At 51.1% G+C, this 19,434-nt stretch overlaps 2 protein-coding genes across 4 annotated transcripts; one reads left to right on the top strand and one right to left on the bottom strand.

Moving 5' to 3' along the window:
* Window positions 1–925: 925 nt before the first annotated feature.
* On the bottom strand, window positions 926–4,869 carry CHPF2 (chondroitin polymerizing factor 2). The gene is made up of 4 exons (XM_013942629.2): window positions 4,483–4,869; window positions 3,283–3,847; window positions 2,660–2,842; window positions 926–2,394 (listed from the first exon to the last, which is right to left on the bottom strand). The coding sequence occupies exons 1-4, from the start codon at window positions 4,764–4,766 to the stop codon at window positions 1,132–1,134; spliced, it is 2,295 nt and encodes a 764-aa protein (XP_013798083.2). The 5' UTR covers window positions 4,767–4,869; the 3' UTR covers window positions 926–1,131.
* A 656-nt stretch (window positions 4,870–5,525) lies between these two features.
* Window positions 5,526–16,516, top strand: ABCF2 (ATP binding cassette subfamily F member 2). Of its 3 annotated transcripts, XM_067292148.1 has the most exons (15): window positions 5,526–5,580; window positions 5,870–6,037; window positions 8,384–8,596; window positions 9,743–9,925; window positions 10,259–10,430; window positions 10,566–10,661; window positions 11,750–11,852; window positions 11,940–12,035; window positions 12,144–12,263; window positions 12,799–12,888; window positions 13,155–13,265; window positions 13,472–13,534; window positions 13,999–14,127; window positions 14,941–15,144; window positions 15,899–16,516. In XM_067292148.1, exons 2-15 carry the CDS (start codon window positions 5,884–5,886, stop codon window positions 16,034–16,036), a joined length of 1,872 nt encoding a protein of 623 aa, XP_067148249.1. In that variant the 5' UTR covers window positions 5,526–5,580; window positions 5,870–5,883; the 3' UTR covers window positions 16,037–16,516. The 3 variants fall into 3 exon arrangements, with proteins under 3 accessions (XP_067148249.1, XP_067148250.1, XP_013798081.1); XM_067292149.1 differs by lacking the exon at window positions 14,941–15,144; XM_013942627.2 differs by lacking the exons at window positions 5,526–5,580; window positions 5,870–6,037 and adding an exon at window positions 7,380–7,427.
* Window positions 16,517–19,434: the final 2,918 nt, after the last annotated feature.

Genomic DNA, 19,434 nt, shown 5'->3' with positions numbered 1-19,434 from the left:
GTAAATTCCTTTACATCAATATCTGTGATTAACAGACAGCTTTTCATCCATTTAATATAGGCTACATGAAAACATGAACATCAAGTGGGAATGACAGCCACTAAAGTTAAGCCAACAGGTGCCTACTTCCATTGACATGCATGTAGCAAGCAAATGGATATACCTGATGTTCCTAAAACCACGTATATTGAATTTACATAGAACCAGGAGCACAACTAAAATGCATGGGATAAGTCTAAAGAATTTTCCATCCTTTAGAACAGTTGCACAAGCTCACAGCTTTAAAGTTTAATACGGGTAGGGAGACTCAACAGGTAATCAAGATAATCAGATAATCAAGTTGAAGCTGAACTGTTCAGTCTGCTAGCCATGCTATCTGCTCATCTGGAAGAGGAAGTGGCATGTCTGTTATTTTCAGGAATAACACTTTGCTCCATCTGCAGAATTTAAGAGTAGTTTTCGGGAACCTTTAGACAGCAACTGGTTCCTCTCTAGGGCATACAGGGTATAATACTGTGCTGTTAAGCACAACTGAAGCAAGTTTGATGCACGTCAAAGGGAACTTACAGTTCCTTCCCCTTCCCGAATTACGCAGCAGAACAAATGTTCGGTAGTTGCAGAGGAGTCAAACATAGCAAAGGGAAAGTGCAATGAACAGTTTTGCCCAGTAGCAAACCAGACCAGCCGTGTTATGAGTACTTGGAGACACACAAGCACACAAGAGGGTACAAGGACGGTGCTGACTGTAGCACAGCCAAACTAATCTTGTTCCAGTAAAAAAATCTCATTCACTGCCTCTCTGCACTGCCCAGCAGAATTGGGTGTCTTAAAGCAAGCTGGGCTCTACAGCTTGTTTTACATCCTTCATCCCAGACTGAGGCCCTGTAAGTCAAGAACCTATAAAATTTGCAAGTAATCACATTAGTCTGCTTGGAAAGAAACTTTTATTTATTTATTTATTTTAAAAACAAACAGCCTCTCTCCACAGCCCATGCCTGTGCCTCAGAGCAAGGCTGTGAAAGCCTTCCTCTTCCTTTGACCTCTCATGCCCTTCTCCCATGACCAGGCTGGGAAGAGGGTGGAAAGTGCCAAGTATTAAGGTGCTAAGAAGCTCTTGATGTTTCCAGTCTCTCAAGTGCTGTTGGCCTGTTCCTGCTCAAAGAGGGCCATGGCTAGATGTGAGCGGGAGGCAAGTCCCTCCAAGTTACTGAGCATACAGCGATGGTATAATTCCTCGCTCAGTCGCGGATTGCAGCTCCTCAGTGCGTATTTCTGCACTAACCCTGGTTCCACAGCCCGAAACAGGTGCAGACCAGAGTAGTGGAGGAAGACATCAAATACCTCCATGCTCTCCAGCACCTCATCCCGGTCTAGGATATCAGCTGCTAGCTTGGTACGTGCTGTCATATAGTCAGAGTTATAAAAGCAGGCCTCAGCAAAGGAATGTCTATCAAAATGCCCATCTCTCAGGAAGTCAGTGCTGGAGGAAGCAGCTTGCTCACCACGGTACACCAATGCAGGGTTGAACTCTTGGAAGTGCACTGGAAAAAAGACCTGCCAATTGCTGATAGTATTCATGCGGCAGCGGTTCAAGAACTCCATGTTGATTTCTGTCCAGACACTGGCTAAGAAGAATAGGGTGTCCACAGGGTGCTTCTTTGACACTATATCCATGAGTTTCACTTGAGATGGCACCTCAGTTTTGACACTAATCCAGGGGATTTTAACTTCTGCATAGCGTTTCTCTAGCTCTCCTACCATAGCTTTGACTCCAGCAAAAACATCCACCTGGCTGACTCGCTGGGCATCATAGGGATGATAGATGAAAAGCAAGGTCAGCAAGGCGTTATCATGGGTGTCCAGTGTGTTCATGGCAAACATATCCAGGAAGTTTGCCACAAAGTCCAGGTCCTGCACGGTCAAGGGAAGCACCAGTTGCACCCGTGTGGCCTCTGTTACATACGGCATGGGAATAATTTCCACCTTACTTAGGGGCCGCACCAAGCTCACTCGTTTGACCAGAACGTGACTGTGACCCTTTTGGGTCACTGCCTCCAGCAGGAGATCCAGTGTATATTCCATGCCCCGTGTGGGGTCAAAGCGCCGATAGCCGTTCAGCAACTGCCGCTTGCTGAAGCGGAGCAGAGGCTGGTAGCGGCTGTTAAGTTGCTCAAGTGCTGACTCAATAATGTCACCGATATCTGCTTTGCTGGCTCCAGAGAGCTCACACTTTGGGGAACCATCAGGACAGGAGAAGAGGTGCTGCTCAGTGAAGTAGTCCCAGCTGATTACCTCAAAACGGGACTTGGGAAGAAAGGGGGCATTAATGCCCACAGGCCATGTCAAGCCTGCCTCGCCCGCAGGGGTCAGTGATGTCAGGTTCCTGATCTGCATCTGTACAGAAAGAGAACTCTTACTGATCACGGCCACTTTCTCCAAGAGGTCTAGACCATCTCTGACCCAGACCTGCCTCACCACCTAGAACTGTATCTTAATAGTGTCACATCAGCAGTTTTGGATAACATGGTAACAGAAACGCTGCATCTCCCCAGCTGGCAGTAATCTACATATCAGAAGCAACAGTGTTCTCTCACAAAGCTAAAAGTAAAGAAATCCTGTCTGGCCCAGGAGTTTCCGCTGATATCCCTCGCCCGCATACCTGGAGTTCCTGGATCTCCTGGTAGGCTCTGTCCAGCTGGATCCTGCTGAAGTGTTTGTGCAGCCGATACATGAGAGTCGCATCAGAAACAGGGTGCACAGCAAGGGCTGCTTGGAACTCCTCTTCGTCCTCTTTCTCTGGCTCGGCATTTTTAGCCAATTCGTAGGTGTGATAATGCTGGCCCTGAAGTGGACAAGAGCCAGAAAGACTGGCCTGGAACTCCAGATTTCACAGCGAAACCTTCCCTTACCCCAGGCATGCGTCCGTCCCTCTCCGTGCTGGCTGCAATACCCAGAGACAAACACAGCGTGGTGCCCTGCCCTGCACTACCTGCTTGTTTGCATCTCAGTACCAACATGCCCGTTATCCCAACGGCCTCCAAAAACCTGAGAACGGTCATTTGTCAGTAGGCTGCAGAAGAAACCGACTGTCTGCACTCTCCACCCCAACCTCTCTGCTTTGGTTAGGGGCCTCCCCCGCTGTCACAACACACAGCCTCTTTCTGCGCTGGACCTCCCAGCAGAGGCTCACAGAAAAGTCCCTTCACTGTGCAGCAGGGGCTAGTAAGGGCAAAGGTTCCGTCATACTTAGCTAGCACAAAACCCTGGGGAGGGAGGTAGTACCTGGAGCTGGGAAACACAAGTGATGCCAAGGAAATCAATGATGCAACGTCCCAGCCACTCATCTGGGCGCACACTAAGGATCTCATTCCGGCAACTGTCCAAGTGCTGGTGGAGCTTAAGCAGCAGGCTGCGGGAAAGCAGGTAGCCAAAGCCACCATGGCAATAGCGGGCCTGCTCATCTCCCCCAATAAATTCCTCCGCTCGCCCCAGGTAGACGTCTTGGTTAATACTTAGGTGCGTCACCAGAGCCTTGACCTGTTCTGCCTGGGCATAGGTATCATCCTGCATGACGTAGAACCAGTCGTAGTCAGAACCAAAATGCTGGTGGATATAATGCATGGTCTCATACATCAGCCAGATAGGACGCTCATCCCCATGGGCCACCAGCACCATGCCGTGGGGCACCTTGGCACTGCGCAACCCTGTGAAGTACAGCAGGCGTGGGAAATGGTGGGCCACTGTCTTGTTCACTGCCACTGCCAGGGTATTCAGGGTAGCTCTGGAGGTCAGCACAGCCACAAACAGCCTCTCATGGAATCCCAGCTCTGTCTGGATGTAGCGAGTTCTGCAAAGGAAGGACATACCTACATCACAAACAGCTGGATGACAAAAAGCAAAAGGACTGCTATCCATGCTTGTGGATGGCAGGAAAAGTCTTTGCTTGCTTAATGGTTAAAAACAGTTAAACCTAAGTCTAGAGCCTTAAGAGTGGACTCATTAGTAAAAATCTCATTTGATAAAAATACTTGCCTCCTTCAAGGATACTCACATTACCGATCCAAACTGGAATCTGTGCAAGCGTAAGTCTTTTAAAAAAAAAAAAATTCAGAGCTAACCACTAGTAAGATTTACACATTCTTATTAATTGCTCGGAATTTCGCTAACCAATAGACTGATTAGAACATGTCAAATCATTCTTCAGAACTTTTCTGTTAGACACAAGTAACAAAAGAAGGAATAAAAGTTTCCAATTTTTTTTTTTTTTAGGAGATCAGTTGCTATATACTTCTTTTGAGCCCATTTACAGCATTTACCCTGTTATATTGTGCTTCCACAAGTGTTTTTTAATACCACCTCAGATATTTCCAGCAGCTTTTTCCAGCCTGAACCCGTTAACTCGTGCAAAGTCGCAGAACCCCAAGTACCATCCACACGTGACTACTTTCCGTGAAGAAGCGTGGCCACAGGAACGACTTTTACCTGAGCACTTTCTTGTAAGGCTTGTTGGGGTCTCTGTAGTAGGGAACGATCCTCGGCCTGAAGTCCTCGCGGTCCTGGCCCGGCCCTCGGCCCGCTGTCTCCGGCCGCGCTCCTCCGCCGGGCGGCCCGGGCCGACCTGCCGCCGCCGCCGCTGCCGGGCACGCGTCCTCGCCGGCGGCCTGGCTCCAGGAGGCGCGCAGCAGGCTCAGGCTGCAGCCCAGGGACAGGCCCAGGAGGAGCGGCAGCACGGGCCGCAGCGCGGCCAGCAGCGCGGCCAGGCGCATGGCAGCGTCGGGGGCGAGGCGCGCGGCCGCGGCTTCGGCGGGCCCGCTACGGCTGACACAGGCCCCCGGGGCCGCTCCGAGGCCTGCGGAGCCGGCGGCCGTGGGACATCGCAGGCGCGGGGCGTCGGGCGCGTCAGGCGGCGCGGCGCGGGCGGCGGCGGGGCCCCTGCGGGAGAGCGAGCGGGTGAGCGCGCGGCCCCGGTCCCGGCCCCGGTCCCCGTCCCGGCCCCGGGCGCGGCGCCGCTCTCACCTGAGGGCAGGGCGGTCCGTGTGTGCGCAGGCCGCGGGCGCGGCCGGCCCCGAGCTCCGTGCCGGGGCCGCGGGGGGAGACAGCGGCTCCCACCCGGCCGCGCTCCCGCCGCTGCCACCTCAGCCGCCTCATCGCCACCCTCCCGCGCTTCCGCTTCCCCTTTCAGCTCTATGGTGCCCTAGCCGCCGCTCTAGCCGCTGGCGCCCGTCGCCTCTATGATGCGGCGGGCCACCGCCCTCCGCGCTCGCTAGGGTGCGCCCAGTCGCCGCCCGCGGCACGCGCGCGGCACGGCAGGGGGCGTGCGTGGTCGTGACGCGAGCTCAGGCCGCGCCCCTCGCGCGCGCGGCGCGGTGCACGCCGGGACCTGCAGTGCCCTGGCCCCCAAGAGCCCGCTCCCGGCCGAGCAGACAGAGGGAGCTTGGACTCTGTATCCCAGAGTGACGTCAGCGACCCGGCGTGGGTGACGTTCCGTGCTGCTATTGGCTGCTGTTCCGGAGGGGGGTGGAGCGTGCGCACGCGGTAGCAGCTGTCCTGTTGCGACAGAAGGAAAGCGCGGAGCAGCCGGTGCGGGGCCGGGCCGGGCCGGGCCGGGCCGGGCCGGGCGGGCGGGCGGCGCGGGCCGGATTGGGTCAGGTCGGGCCTGCCGGTGCGGGGCCGGGCCGGGCGGCGCGGCACGGCACGGCACGGCACGGCACGGCACAGCACAACACAGGCGGGCGGGCGGTCCTCGGCCGGGCCCGGGGGCGCCGCGTGCTTCGGGCCGGGCGGCGCATAGGGCTACCGGGGCGCGGAACAACGGGCGGCTCGGCGCGGCGCGGCGCGGCCTGGCCTAACGGCCCCTATCGTCCCGCAGCCCGCCATCGCGCCATGCCCTCGGATCTGGCCAAGAAGAAGGCAGCCAAGAAGAAGGAGGCGGCCAAGGCCCGGCAGCGGCCCCGCCGGGCCACGGAGGAGAACGGCGATGCTGGGACGGAGCCGCAGGAGGCCCGGCCCCCGGAGGCCAACGGGACGTCGGTGCCAGGTGAGAGGCGACCCCGCCATGCCGGGGCCCGGCCCCGCCGTGGCACGGCTGGGTGTCCGGCTTGTGGCAGCGTGCCCTGCGGAGCTCGGTGCTGCTTGGCACGGTGCGCTTGGCAGAGTGTCTTTGCCTGGGGTCAGCTTGGCAGCCCCGTATGTTCTGGGTTTGGGAGTATCCAGCCACGGCCCATTCACGGGTAGCAATTGTGCACATCTGGTTTTGCCCGCAAATTAGTAAACTGAGACGTTTGTCCCTCATCAGATGAAATTACACGTGGACATGGACTTGTGCTGAACCGGACTAGCTGCAAGGTCTCCCATTAGGGCTACTCTCTCCTTGTAGTCGGTAGGACCCCGTAACAAATTGCGTGGTTGTTTTCCTGGATGACCCAGGTATTCACTGCACCCTCTCTTGAGGCTAGCAGAAAAATGATGGATGGTGCTGATAGGGCCATTTCCCTCTCAAACAGATACTGTCCAGATTTTATGGCATTTGATGCCCTGACCTGGGTCTCTTCTGCTGCGGGAACCACCGTAGTGTCTCGGTTCTTCTTCTCAACTCTTATTGTTGTTAACCTGATACTGCTATGAATCTCTATTCAGCTGATTCTCTGGGACGTATCTGGTTTGCCAAGCCTAGGAACCTGGATAACTTAATGAAAGAAACTTTGTCAACAGAGAAATGTTGATCTTCCTAAAGGAAATAGGCAAGGTAAAGCTTGAAGAGAGAGAGTTTATTTTTTGTTCTTATTTTAGCCTGCCTAGTTACCCCCAAGCTGTTGGGCCCACAAGTTCTCTTCTCAGGCAGCAAAGACTCCAGGCCTATCCCCATTGCATTTTTTTGTTTTTAAGAGGCGCTGAGCGTGCGGGACAGGGCCCCCCCCCGGCACCCGAACCGCGGGGGTCTGAACGGCGAGGCAGGGCTCCGCTCCGGAGCGCCCCGTCCTCTGTAGCCTCCACGATCTCGGGGAGCCCTGAGCGCGGCGGAGCTCTGCGGAGCCGCCAGCGGTGTCCGCCGGCCGCGGGGGCCGCGCCCGCCCCGCCCCGCCGCGCTGCCTCCGCGCGCCCCAACCAATCGCCACCCGCCTCTCCCCGATCATTTGCATGCCGCCCTCCTATTGGTAGAGCCTGGGAGGCCGCGGGCCGGACGGGGGCGGGGCTCGCCCCGCACCTTGGGCTCTCGCCGCCGCCCCCGTCTGGCCCCTGCCCGAGCCCGAGCCCGAGCCCGAGCCTGAGCCCGAGGCCGAGCCCGAGGCCGAGCCCGAGCCGGCTTGGGGCAGGCGGGGGGTGCTCCACTTGCCACTGCTCGGCCTTGGGCTGCCTGCAGCGCTGGTTGGGTGCTGTCGGCTGGAGACCGTTAAACCACGGCACGAGTCGAAAGGCAGGTTAAATGGGTCGGTAAATGCATATTCTTCACTGGCAGTTCCCTGCGAAATAACTGCATGTCACAGATAAAACTTCCGTGCCTCTCTTGTCGCTCATCTGGTTTGCTTGTTTATGCAGTTGCTCTGCTTGCATTGCAAGTTCTTTTAAAGGGGGTCCTGTGTCAGCGTGGTCTACAGTGTCTGCTCCTTCTTGCCTGACGAGTATCTTCCCCCAAGATGATAGTGATTTTACTGCATGACTGATTTTGCCAGGAATGTAAGGTTTCGACAGCCAGGCTGGTATCACTTTCTGACCTGAACCCTGGCGGTCTGAAAACCAAGTCTCTGCTCTGAGAAGCTGGAGCTTGCTAAGATCCCCGATGTCATTTCCCTCTTCAAATGGCAGGGTCTCCCCAAGGAGTGAAAATTGGATTGTAACTCAGGGCTTCAGGACAGAAGAAGATCAGCAAGGCAGGAAAGATCTGCTTAAATTGTAGGAGGAGAGGAAGAGGGAGTCCGCACACAGACAGATTTGCTTCTTGAGAATTGGTAGGGCCTCTTCCAGTGCTGCTTCTCCCCTTCTCTTTTCTTTCCTGTCACTTCTTTCCTAGCTAAATTCTCCTTGTGCCAGTGCTTTCCTTAAGAAGCTTGCAGGCAACACTGCTTAGCTCCTCCCCCATCCCAGTCCTTCCTGCAGGGAGCGTTGGTCCCACCGTACTCTGGAAACAGGCTGACTGTTCTGGCAGCTCACTTAGTTCTAACGGTCAGACTTTATTTATAGATTAGGTGAAGGTTGCTGTTAGACCGTATATATCCATCTGCTGAGCTGAAAAAGTGTATTAAATATCTTTGGGCCTCCTTTACGTCTCTGTAGAAATGGGGAAAAGGGGTTTGTTTTGGGGGGTCCTGGGCCTGTCAGGATAGGGGCTTGTGGCTTCCCGTGCGACTGTAAATCGGTAACACGTTTGGTCTGTCCCTGCATACAGAGGTGGATGCTCTTACAAAGGAACTGGAGGACTTTGAATTAAAGAAAGCTGCTGCCCGTGCTGTGACAGGAGTGCTGGCCTCCCATCCCAACAGTACCGACGTGCACATCATTAACCTCTCACTGACCTTCCACGGTCAGGAGCTGCTGAGCGATACAAAGCTTGAGCTGAACTCCGGGAGGCGCTACGGCCTGATTGGACTCAATGGGATTGGTAAGCTGTGGGGCACAGTGACGTGGGCTTCTTGGAGCTTGGTGAGGATTCTGTGGTGCCGAAAAGCTGAACAGATGGAGGCGGTAAATGCTAGAAACCAGAGAAAAGGTTGTTAGACAGGCCTGGGACATGACGACCGTCCTGGCCGCCTCCCCACCCACAAAGAGGGATTGCTAGCAGGGGTATGAGGTTGCGTTCTGGCTTTGAACTATGCATTTAGACTTGTTCCTGTGGAGAGTAGGAAGAAATGCCTGGCATCTGATACCTGTTTGCAGGCTTTTTTTTAGCAGTGTTGTCACGAATGAGTGATGCACTTCACTCATAAGAGAGAAGCAGCACTGTGTTTATTGAGGTAAGGTAGCGACTTTTTCAAGTCACTTCACTTCACAAGTTTTTGCAAAGTTTGCAAAGTTTCAGCATGCTATTAATCACTTATCGAGGATCTGTTGCGGGTAAGGAATCTCTCAACCTTGAGGAGTAACCTTGAGAGGCGTCCCTGCTCAAGAGGAGGTTCTGCAGTGCAGCCCGCTGCCGTGCAGGAGAGTGTCTCTAATGCTAATGCTACTGGTGAAAAAACTTGCAGAGTGTGGAGGAGTAGGGAGTGTGTGGTTTGGCCTGAATGGGAAAACAACTTCTTCAGTCCCTGGAGAAGGTGACACTGTTGTACATGGAGAGATGCAGAATATGGGTGTAATTGAAGAAGAGTTAGTAAGAGGGACCAGCTAGTGCAACTTTCAGGGAAATACTTAAGTTCTCTGGTGGTGAGTGCATTGTTTTCTTCTGCATTAGGAGCCTTTAGAGTCTGGGGTTATATCTTCCTGGTGATAGGTGTTAGACAGCAGGAAGTGTACAACAGAGATAAAACTCTCTGAAGCAGGGCGAGGGCTGAAGTGCAGTAGTTTTCAAAGAGCTTCTTCATGCCTCAGTCCTGTCCTTGGGGTGGTGATCTTGAGCTGGGAGGGCAGCCTATTGCAGCAAGGCAGTAGGCTCTAGTTCTTCTGGCTTCTTTGCCAAGGAACTTCCAAGGTTTTCTCGGGTTGGAGAGGGAAGGAATCGATGGGACCTGACTATATCTCATGCATTGCTCTGTTACCTTGAATCTCATTGAATCCAGTGAATAATTGTGGAGTGTCTGTCTGCACACAGGGAAATCCATGCTCTTGTCAGCTATTGGGAAACGAGAAGTCCCCATCCCAGAGCACATTGACATCTACCACCTGACCCGAGAGATGCCTCCCAGTGACAAGACCCCTCTACAATGTGTGATGGAGGTGGATACGGAGAGGGCCATGTTAGAACGAGAAGCAGAGCGTCTGGCTCATGAAGATGGTAAAGCTTCTCAAAGTCCCTGTGGGCAAGGGACATTTCCTCTACTTTCCCTCCCTGCTGAAGAAAAGGCCTCATTTGGGTTCCTTGGCAGAGTTTTAACATGTTACAGTACCTCTTTCTCCCAGCTACCCTGTACTAGTTGAAGAGTCCTGTGGGATTCCACTTCCTCTTTAGATGAGATTATCCCATGCAGCTTCTTAAGGAGTCTCTCAGACTTGGGAGTGGAGGGGGCTGAGTAGTGAAGCAGACAGGCTGTGAGTTTTCCCAGCTGTAGGGAGCTGCAGTTGAGAGCCCGTTATTGGTAGAAGAACTGACGGGCTGGCTCTCTTTCAGCGGAATGCGAGAAGCTCATGGAGTTGTATGAACGTCTGGAGGAGCTGGATGCTGACAAGGCAGAAGCACGGGCCTCGCGTATCCTGCATGGCTTGGGGTTCACACCAGCCATGCAGAGGAAGAAGCTGAAGGACTTTAGCGGTGGCTGGCGAATGAGGGTGGCGCTTGCTAGGTGAGTGGTATACTGCCTGCTGCCTCCTGGGAGGATGCCTCTCTGCTCCTGACCCTTTCCAGGAACTCGGAGAAGAGCAGGGAGACTCTGAGTGCCTGCATTTACCCTGCTCTGTCATCTCTTCTCTCTTTGTAGAGCCCTGTTCATTCGGCCATTCATGCTGCTGCTAGACGAGCCCACAAACCACCTTGACTTGGATGCCTGCGTGTGGTTGGAGGAAGAGCTGAAAACGTAAGCATGAAGGAGTTTGCTGGTTCCATGGGTTGTGCTTTCCTGCAGGAGCATCGGGTCAGCAAGCAAGCAAGCGCCACAGGAGTAACTGCCTGTTGGCTGCATAACTGTGTTGCAGTACCAGTGATGCCTTACTGCGCTGGCTACTACGTGTTTCTACAGAAGGGTTTCTGATGCAAGGGTGCCAAATTCAAGATAAGCCCCTGTCACCCCTTCAGTGAAGAAAGGAGAAATGCTGGTCTGTGCTCACTGGGGAAACTACTTTCTGGAAGCTGGGAGGGGCCCTGGCAGCCCCAGTAGCAGCCCTGCACGCCGTACCAGTGGTGTGAACTTTGCAGACCTGGCTGCCTGCTCACCTTTTTGCATATTGTTACTCAGTTTTTGCAGAACTGGAGTATCTGAGTCTGCCAGCTTCATCTGTTCCTAGTATGTCAGGGAGACATTTTAGTAAACAAAGTTAAAGTATTAATGCTTAAGGCAAAAGGTTCAGAAATAGTTATGAAGCTTAGGTTATCTGGGTTGTGGGTTAAAAGGACTGGATGCAAGCCTTTGCGAAAGGCTTTTCATGTGCAGAGGTTATTCCATTAGCTGCATCAGGTGAAACTTTTGCATGCTTGTTTTCTAAATCAGATGTTTTAGGAAAGTAATTTGAACCTCTTTTGGGGAGGCATTAAACAGTCATTTTACAGATTCAGAGTGGAACCATGCATGTTGTATCTAAGAGACAGTAGGCTCTAGCAAGGTGAAAGTAAGCAGCAAAGGTTGGAACTTAGAAGTGTGATACCAGCATGAGTTCTGTATCGGTGGCAGTAGTAATCCACTGCTCTTGACTCTTCATGAAGACTGGGACCCCTAAACATATGGTGAAGACTGTTGTGGCCCAATGATGAGTGTCCTCTGCTTATTGCAGCTGCGTGTAGCTGCTTTACTCCAGACTTCCCACAGCATCTCCAAGGCTGTTATCTTTGTTCTTAATTTGGCTGTAGACAAGACAGTTCTAGTGAATGTCAATCCTTTGCCACTGTCAGGACTGCCAAGCAAGAAGCCTTTTTCTAGCGTAGTCTCTAACGGCTTATATGGTGCCACAGGTTCAAGCGGATCCTTGTGCTGATATCCCACTCCCAGGACTTCTTGAACGGTGTCTGCACCAACATCATCCATATGCACAACCGCAAACTGAAGTACTACACAGTGAGTGAATGGCGCCTGGACAACCAGCAAAAACAGAGGAGCTGACCTCTGGGGCACGTCTGATGTTTCTATGGTATCTTTCTCTAGGGAAATTATGATCAGTATGTAAAGACCCGCTTGGAGCTAGAAGAAAATCAAATGAAGCGTTTCCACTGGGAGCAAGATCAGATTGCCCACATGAAGGTATCTGCCTAACTGCATGAACATCTTTCTGACTATACATGTGAGCAACCCTGCGCTTCCTCAACCTTGTCGTTGTGGCTTTCAGGCTAACCTCGTGTTTTGTTGCAGAATTACATTGCACGATTTGGTCATGGCAGTGCCAAGCTGGCCAGGCAAGCCCAGAGCAAGGAGAAGACCCTTCAAAAAATGATGGCTTCTGGCCTAACGGAGAGAGTGGTGAATGATAAGGTAAGATCAGACATGATATTGTGTATAGAGATCAGAATTGTAAACATGGGCTGGATAAGGAAAATGAGCTTTAGCTGACAGCAAGAATGGCTGACAGACCTGGGAGCAAGAATGGGGTGGCCTTTGTAATGCCAGAAGGGTGATTGCAGTGAGGATAGCGTAAGGTTGAAGACTGGAAAGAGGAGTCTTAATCTTCCAGGGAAGAGAAGGAGATTTGTCACACAAATAGGGGCATTTTGCAGACACAGAAATGAATGTTAGAAGATTGGAGAAGATGCTCGGAGCACCCCTTCTTGTTTGAAGAGGATAAGCCCACATATGGATCAAGGGGAGAGAAATATGGGATCATTAGCCAGTAAACAGGCTTGCAAACAACTAATCAGAGTAAATCTGTTGAGTGAGTTGCTGGAGGGCCTCATAAGTTATCAGGCTGGTGCCTTGGTCTGCAGATGACCGTAGTGAGGCACAGTTATACTGGAATAACTGGACTATCTTGTGCTCCAGGGTGTCTAACGGGTGGATATTCTGTTAACAGACTTTGTCATTCTATTTCCCGCCGTGTGGGAAAATCCCCCCTCCTGTCATCATGGTGCAGAATGTCAGCTTCAAATATACCAAGGATGGGGTGAGTATGTGGAGTGTGCAGCAGTGCCTAACACTTGCATGGGTTGTTTACTTTGCATGGGAGATTACTCCTGTCTCTGCCTTGTTTTCGGATGTGAGGCTTTTGACTGAGCTTTCCGACCAGGCTGCAGCATATTACTAGTGGATGAAACTTCTTGGTAGTGTTCGTACTGAGTCTGCTGGGGACAGAGCTTTTCAGGTGCAGCATGGATGTTCTGGGTGGTAGTGGAAAGACGTAATATGTGTCATAATCTTTGTGGTTTGCAGCCATGGATCTATAATAACCTGGAGTTTGGGATTGACCTGGACACCCGCGTAGCTCTTGTTGGACCCAATGGAGCTGGAAAGTCAACACTGCTGAAACTGCTCACAGGAGAGGTATGCTCCTTGCATTGTCTATCCTGTTCTGTACTTTTAGTCTTGGGGTGGTCTTCAGCGAAGCTGCGCTAATTTGCCAAAGCACCCCAATCAGGCCTTGGAAGTTTAAGGTCTTGCTGCAGTACAGGATTTTCTCTCTCACACCAGCTTTTCAGATTGCCTCCTTCAAGATTTCATGGTGAAATACTTTTATCTTCCCCTTCCAGCTGCTGCCCACAGATGGGATGATTCGCAAGCACTCACACGTGAAGATTGGCAGATACCACCAGGTACTCCGTGCAGCAGACACCAGGCACATGAAATACTGAGGAAAAAGCTGCCAGGAATGAGGAACCTTGCCCTTCCATTTCTGCGTCTGCCTAAGCTTCTCCCACTGCTGTCATTCTGTTGCTGGAGTCAAGGGAAACAACTGTTCTGTTGGCTGAATGGGCTCTAGTCAATGTTCCTCCCCTGAAAAGAGGCTTGCTATGGTCCTTTCTGTTTAGCTTCTCACCTTCTGTGGGAGAGAGAGTACCTTGTGATTGGTGGTGAATAAGCTTGCTATTCTGAAGCAGCACCCTGAAATGGAGACTCCTTCCCTAATAGTCCAGCACAGTGAATTCACTGGGGGTGGGGTTGCCATCTCTTGTTTTCTGCTGCTCAGCTGGTATCGGAGAGGTGTAAGTGGGGAGGTGCTCTCAGTCATGAGGTAGGTGGCCTGCATAGCCTGAAGCTGACTTTTCTTCTCTGTCAGCACTTGCAAGAGCAGTTGGACTTAGACCTCTCGCCCCTGGAGTACATGATGAAATGCTACCCAGAGATCAAGGAAAAGGAGGAGATGAGAAAAATCATTGGCAGATACGGTCTGACAGGGAAGCAGCAGGTGAGCACGAGCTGTTGGAGTTTGCTTTTCGCTCATTAGGGAAGCGTAGCTGCCGCATTTTCTGTTGCTCTGCTGGTGTTTGACAGTGTGACACAGTATGCAGCACTGCACGTCACAGCTTCTAAATGCTTTCTTCATTTCCGCATTTAAAACTGGAGAGAGAACAAATCATGGTTTGTAGGAACTTCCCTTGTGTTCCCCCAATGTGTGGGTTGGAATGGGTGACCTCCTCAGAAGCTGGGTAAAGAGGAGACAGGTTGTGGCATAGCGCTAGACCCAAGTCTATTTCAATTGTAACTTGAACTAGTTTGCTTATCTCTCTTTCTGAGATGAATACCAGGCAGAAATGCTAGAACAGATTCCTAACTGGGAGAGGGGACTACCTGGTTCAGACAAGAGGACAGGTTCTCCGATGATGCTGTATGTCAAGACATGACGTGCTCCCACACATCACATGTATGACAGGGGTTGTCCTCACCACTGCAGTTCAGCCTTGATTTTTATGTTGTCCTTCTCCATTGGTCACTCCAGAACTTGAAAGTAAGTTTAGGCTTAGTAGTAACGTTGTCCCTTGAAACCTCTTAACACAAGCTGGATCTTGTTACGGACACTTCTTCAGAAGACCCTGGAATTCCTTTGTTCTGCTGGTGAAGGAAGTTTAATCTAGGTATAAACCTGATGCAGTTGTCCCCTTGCGTCATGTACCTGCTGCAAACAGGTTGAGATCTGAGTATTTTGTGGTCAGTGCTGTAATGTAGGGACTGGTGCTTTGAGTATACCTGCAAAGCTGTGAACAGTGTCTGTGTTTGTCAGGTGAGCCCCATTCGGAACCTCTCTGATGGGCAAAAGTGTCGCGTGTGCTTTGCGTGGCTGGCCTGGCAGAATCCTCACATGCTTTTCCTGGATGAGCCCACCAACCATTTGGACATAGAAACAATAGATGCTCTGGCAGATGCTATCAATGAATTTGAAGGAGGAATGATGCTCGTCAGCCATGACTTCAGGCTCATCCAGCAGGTAAGGAGGGTAGTGAATTTTTGGCAAAGCACCTTTACAGCACCTTTTGAGCAGAGTTGTTGAAATGAGATGTTTTCAACCGATTGGCTCTAACTCATCCCAAAATGATGTGCGAGTGCAAAAGTCGCTGGATATGGTTCCCTTGCCATGTTCGTGCCGAGTGATTATGTAGTCTAGAAAAACCTCAAGCATTTAAAAATAAACTAAAAAGCTAAGAATAAGTCAAATAGAAATCATGACACACTGTGAAGGTCTTAATTAGACTTTTTTAAATGGTACTGGATTAGTTCTACCAGAATTTTTTGTCACACAGTCTGCAGAGGTGAGGGAAGTTGTTCTTGGTTCCACATACATGGAAATGTCAGATGCTGGTTTACCAACTGTGACTTCTTCTGCAAGTTCAGATAGAATTTTATTTTTCTGTGCAGCATATCCAAGCAGTTCAGCTCAAGAACTACCTTTTCAATTCCCAATTTAGAAGGAAAGGATTTTTTTCTTAGTCCATGAATTAAAAGGAAATGTTGAGGGGTCAAAGACTGTTGGTTCTAAAATCTTGAAGTACAAAATATTCAGAAAACACCGTGTAAGATAATTTCACTACAGGTATTTTTATTTGACAGTTTAATGTGTGAAAGTTATTAAACTCTTTCCTTACCAGCCTGTAGAGGGTAGGTGTTGATTAATTTTATAACTTTGATAACATTATAAAACGCTGCACTCAAGACCTCTCCTCCCTCCCCTTGCGTGCTTTCAGGTTGCGCAGGAGATCTGGGTCTGTGAGAAGCAGACAATCACAAAGTGGCAAGGGGACATCCTCGCCTACAAGGAACATCTCAAGTCAAAGCTGGTGGACGAGGATCCGCAGCTCACCAAAAAGACCCACAACGTGTGAGCTCCGGAGCAGTCGGTGAGGTGCTCTCTGTGGAGACTGACAGTGGCCAATGTGACTCTCCCGCCTGCCGACTGGAACGGGACTCTGCTGCTATCTCTGTGGCTGTGTTCTAGGATTGCTGCAATACTGCTTCCCCTTGACTTGCCTTGCGCCTCTGTATCTGGACAGATCTCTTCTTTCCTGATCTGGCTACGTTTGGGCAACCGTTTCCACGTTTAGATGATGTCCCATCTAGAGCCAGGCCTTGGAATCTAATGGCCCGGGGTCTTGGCACCGGCAGTTGGGGTGTCTGGATTGCAGTGATGCAGAAGTGGAGACCCCAGCCCAGCTTCTCCCGCCTCCTCCTTCCCAATTTCTGCTTCAGTTTAGATACTTCACCTCAAACTCCTCTGGCCTTGGTTTGTTTTTAACTATTATTTAACAGTGTAATTAACAGATCTGCCTGAGAATCCATCAGTCAATAAAGAGGGAAGAACAGTCTCCTCTTGTTTTGTGAGCTGTACTAGTTATTGGGGCACGGTGGGGCAAATCAGCCAGTGCTGAGCTTTTTGGGTAAGGGTGTAGGGTCCTCTCTTGGGGTGAACGTCCAGTTCTTCAGTACTGCAGTTCTATTGTTATAGGCAGAACTGGTGGAGTAAATGAAGGGGTGAGAACTGAGCTCTGGGGGAAGGGAGCAGTGAGCAGGATTCTTACAGCTGGGGAACCTCTGCTAATTCAAAGAGTGAACCCTGTTTTTTTCCAGCTGGTGACAAAAGGGACCAAGCCGCACTTGCTTTTTTTTTTTTTTTAACAGATACAGCTCTAAATGCTTCTGAGGATTCAAAGTTAGAAATAGAAGGTAGACCTATAAAATATCAATGTCTTCTCTGCAACAGGACAGCTTATGTGTATGCTTCTTCCTTCGCCTTGGATTATATGGATCTAATATTAGACTTTCAATAATTAAGGATTTTTGGACTATAAATTAGTTACTTGATCCTTGCAGGTTTGACTGATCAGGAACAAAGTTATTTTAATATTTATTTTTGTTCTTAATACCAAATTTTTATAGAAGTTGGTGCTTAAACCTCACCTTGTGCCACAGAAGCTTGAAACTTGAATAATTTCTTGAACAAAATATATTTTTCAGGTATTTTTTAAACAATGAAAAGTTACTAAAAAAAAAAAGTTGCAAAACCAAAATATTTGTGATCATGGTTTATCTTTTTAATTACTTCTAACATATGAGAATGGCCACACTGGTCATGCGAAAAGTTCGTGTAGCCCAATAACCTGTTCCAACAGCACATGTTTATAGAAAAGCAGAAGGGCAGGACAAATAGGTAGTTGTACTTACTTGGAGTACTCTCTCAGGTGCCAACCGTTTGTGGCTCTGACTTTTTGAGCAGAATACTTTCCTGTTTTTTCCAGAGAAACCATCCAAGTTGCGAACTGCTGTTACAGAAATCGACAGGACAAATATCACAGCGGAAGTTGTTTCCATGTTCCTGTTCAAAGCAAAAGTGGCTGTTACTGCTTAAGGTGTTAGCTGCCTGCACTAGAGATAACAATTAGTATTCCAGGATTTGTAAAACGGAGTATGCATGCGTGCTTAAGCAGAGACTATTTCAGCCTTGATTTAAACCTGATCTGTGGTGACAGTTCGCTAGACTGCACGGAAGCAGCTACGGCAGGCGTACGTCCCAGGTTACTGACGGCTGCGGGAAAGGCAGCCGCCGGCTGCCTGCAACCTCTTGAAGCAGCTGTGTGTAGAAGCATGAACAAGATGGTAATTCCCCAAATCTGGGAATACAGATTTGACTATACTGTTCAGTGGATGAGCCTCTGTCCTCTCTATATATTGATCACCTGCGCTTAATGCTGAGTGCCCAGTCACTGCTCCCCATCCACCACAGTGCTTCCTTGTAACTAAACATTTTGTCAGAAAAAACATAACCCGCGTGTTTACAGCTGCCCGTGCCAGGCACTGCTGCAGCCGAGGAGAAATGCCATTTATAACAGCTAACAGCTCCTTCACCCTTTGAGATCTGTGTGCTATGAGCAGCGGAAAAGGCAGAGTAGTTCCAGGCACAGATCATTCCCTCTTTGGTTAGTGAACAGCCTCCCCGACCGCAAGGATCTCAGCTATCACAGCTCCACAGATCAGGGGGTGAGCGGGATGCGCACCAGAGGGGGAAGCCCTGGGCTACACCTGATCAGCGCGTGGCCTCTTACAGAATGGAAGCGATGCTGCTGCTGGTTCCTTCCTCCCAGTTTGTCATCCACCAACAGCTCCTGACACTGAGAGACATCACGGAATAGGCTGCTCCCTTTTCCAGAAGAATAGTCCTTACCGCCTGTCTTCTGTGCCCAAGCCTGTTCATCCTCAATAAACACACTGATGTGACCATTCCAGCCTGCTCCACGCGATCGCTGGTGTTTCAGTTCTCGGGTGGAAGAAGTGGCCCCTCCACAACCCCCGGACCCAGCTTTTCACTGCGGTGTTCATTTGCACTAGGAGTAGGCGCTCGGATGCTTCCCCATGAGGACAGGCCTGGAATAAAGGTAAATTCAGAGAAATGCCGTCGGCTGTAGAAGCGCTGGCAGCGTCACCCACACGGCAGGTCTCCCACGCTGGGTCCTTCGGAAGATGCGATTTGCTGAGGACGGGCCATGTGGGCGGCACAAGCTGTGCCCCTAAGCAGGGGGCAGCGCACAGCGGCACAGCGCTGCCAGCGTCCCGTCCGCCAGACATCACGTATGACCCCTTCGTGAGGCGTCTGCTGCGGCGCCTGCTGAGGGAAGGGCTCCCTTTTCTCTTGTGTCTAGAGTAAAGGGTAGAAAATGTTGCTGTTTTGTTCACTTCTCCACTGCGTTGCTGCAGTTTTGTTTTGTTTTTTCTTAGTTTAGCTTAATTTCTGTATCATAATCACCATCGCTAGTGTGATCACTGGTCTCCAAGACAGGTCAAATACCCACTCAGGGTGCCAGCCTCCCTCTCCCGCTGCCTCCCTCCTGCTGCGTGAAGCGGGCGGGACTCCCAAGCCCAGGCTAGCTGGGCGGGGGGGAGGAATACTGCCTGTCGGGGGGGGGTTATACTGCTTTCATTCGATCCCTGATGGCCCCTCTACTTACTGAGCATCCACCGACCGCACCACCCGTTCCGTACTACACAAGCGGTCCCACCCGTTTGATTCTGGAAGCAACATCTCCTTCTACTAAAGCAGGAACCCTGCGTTCACTAAAACCCTAGATGGACCTGCCCTGGGAATAGCTCTTCTCCGGCACTCCCGTCCTGTGTGAACGGGACACTACCACCCTTACCCATGTCTTTTCCCCATTACCCCGCCACTGTGTGTCAGGTCCGAAAGTCTCACTGAATCAGCTACTTGAAGCTGCTCCCCAGGCCAGCTGGCCCA

This window comes from Apteryx mantelli, chromosome 2, assembly GCF_036417845.1.
Source record: "Apteryx mantelli isolate bAptMan1 chromosome 2, bAptMan1.hap1, whole genome shotgun sequence".
NCBI lineage: Eukaryota > Metazoa > Chordata > Aves > Apterygiformes > Apterygidae > Apteryx > Apteryx mantelli.
The sequence above is the reverse complement of the archived record's forward strand: the minus strand, read 5'-3'. Positions and strand labels throughout refer to the sequence as shown.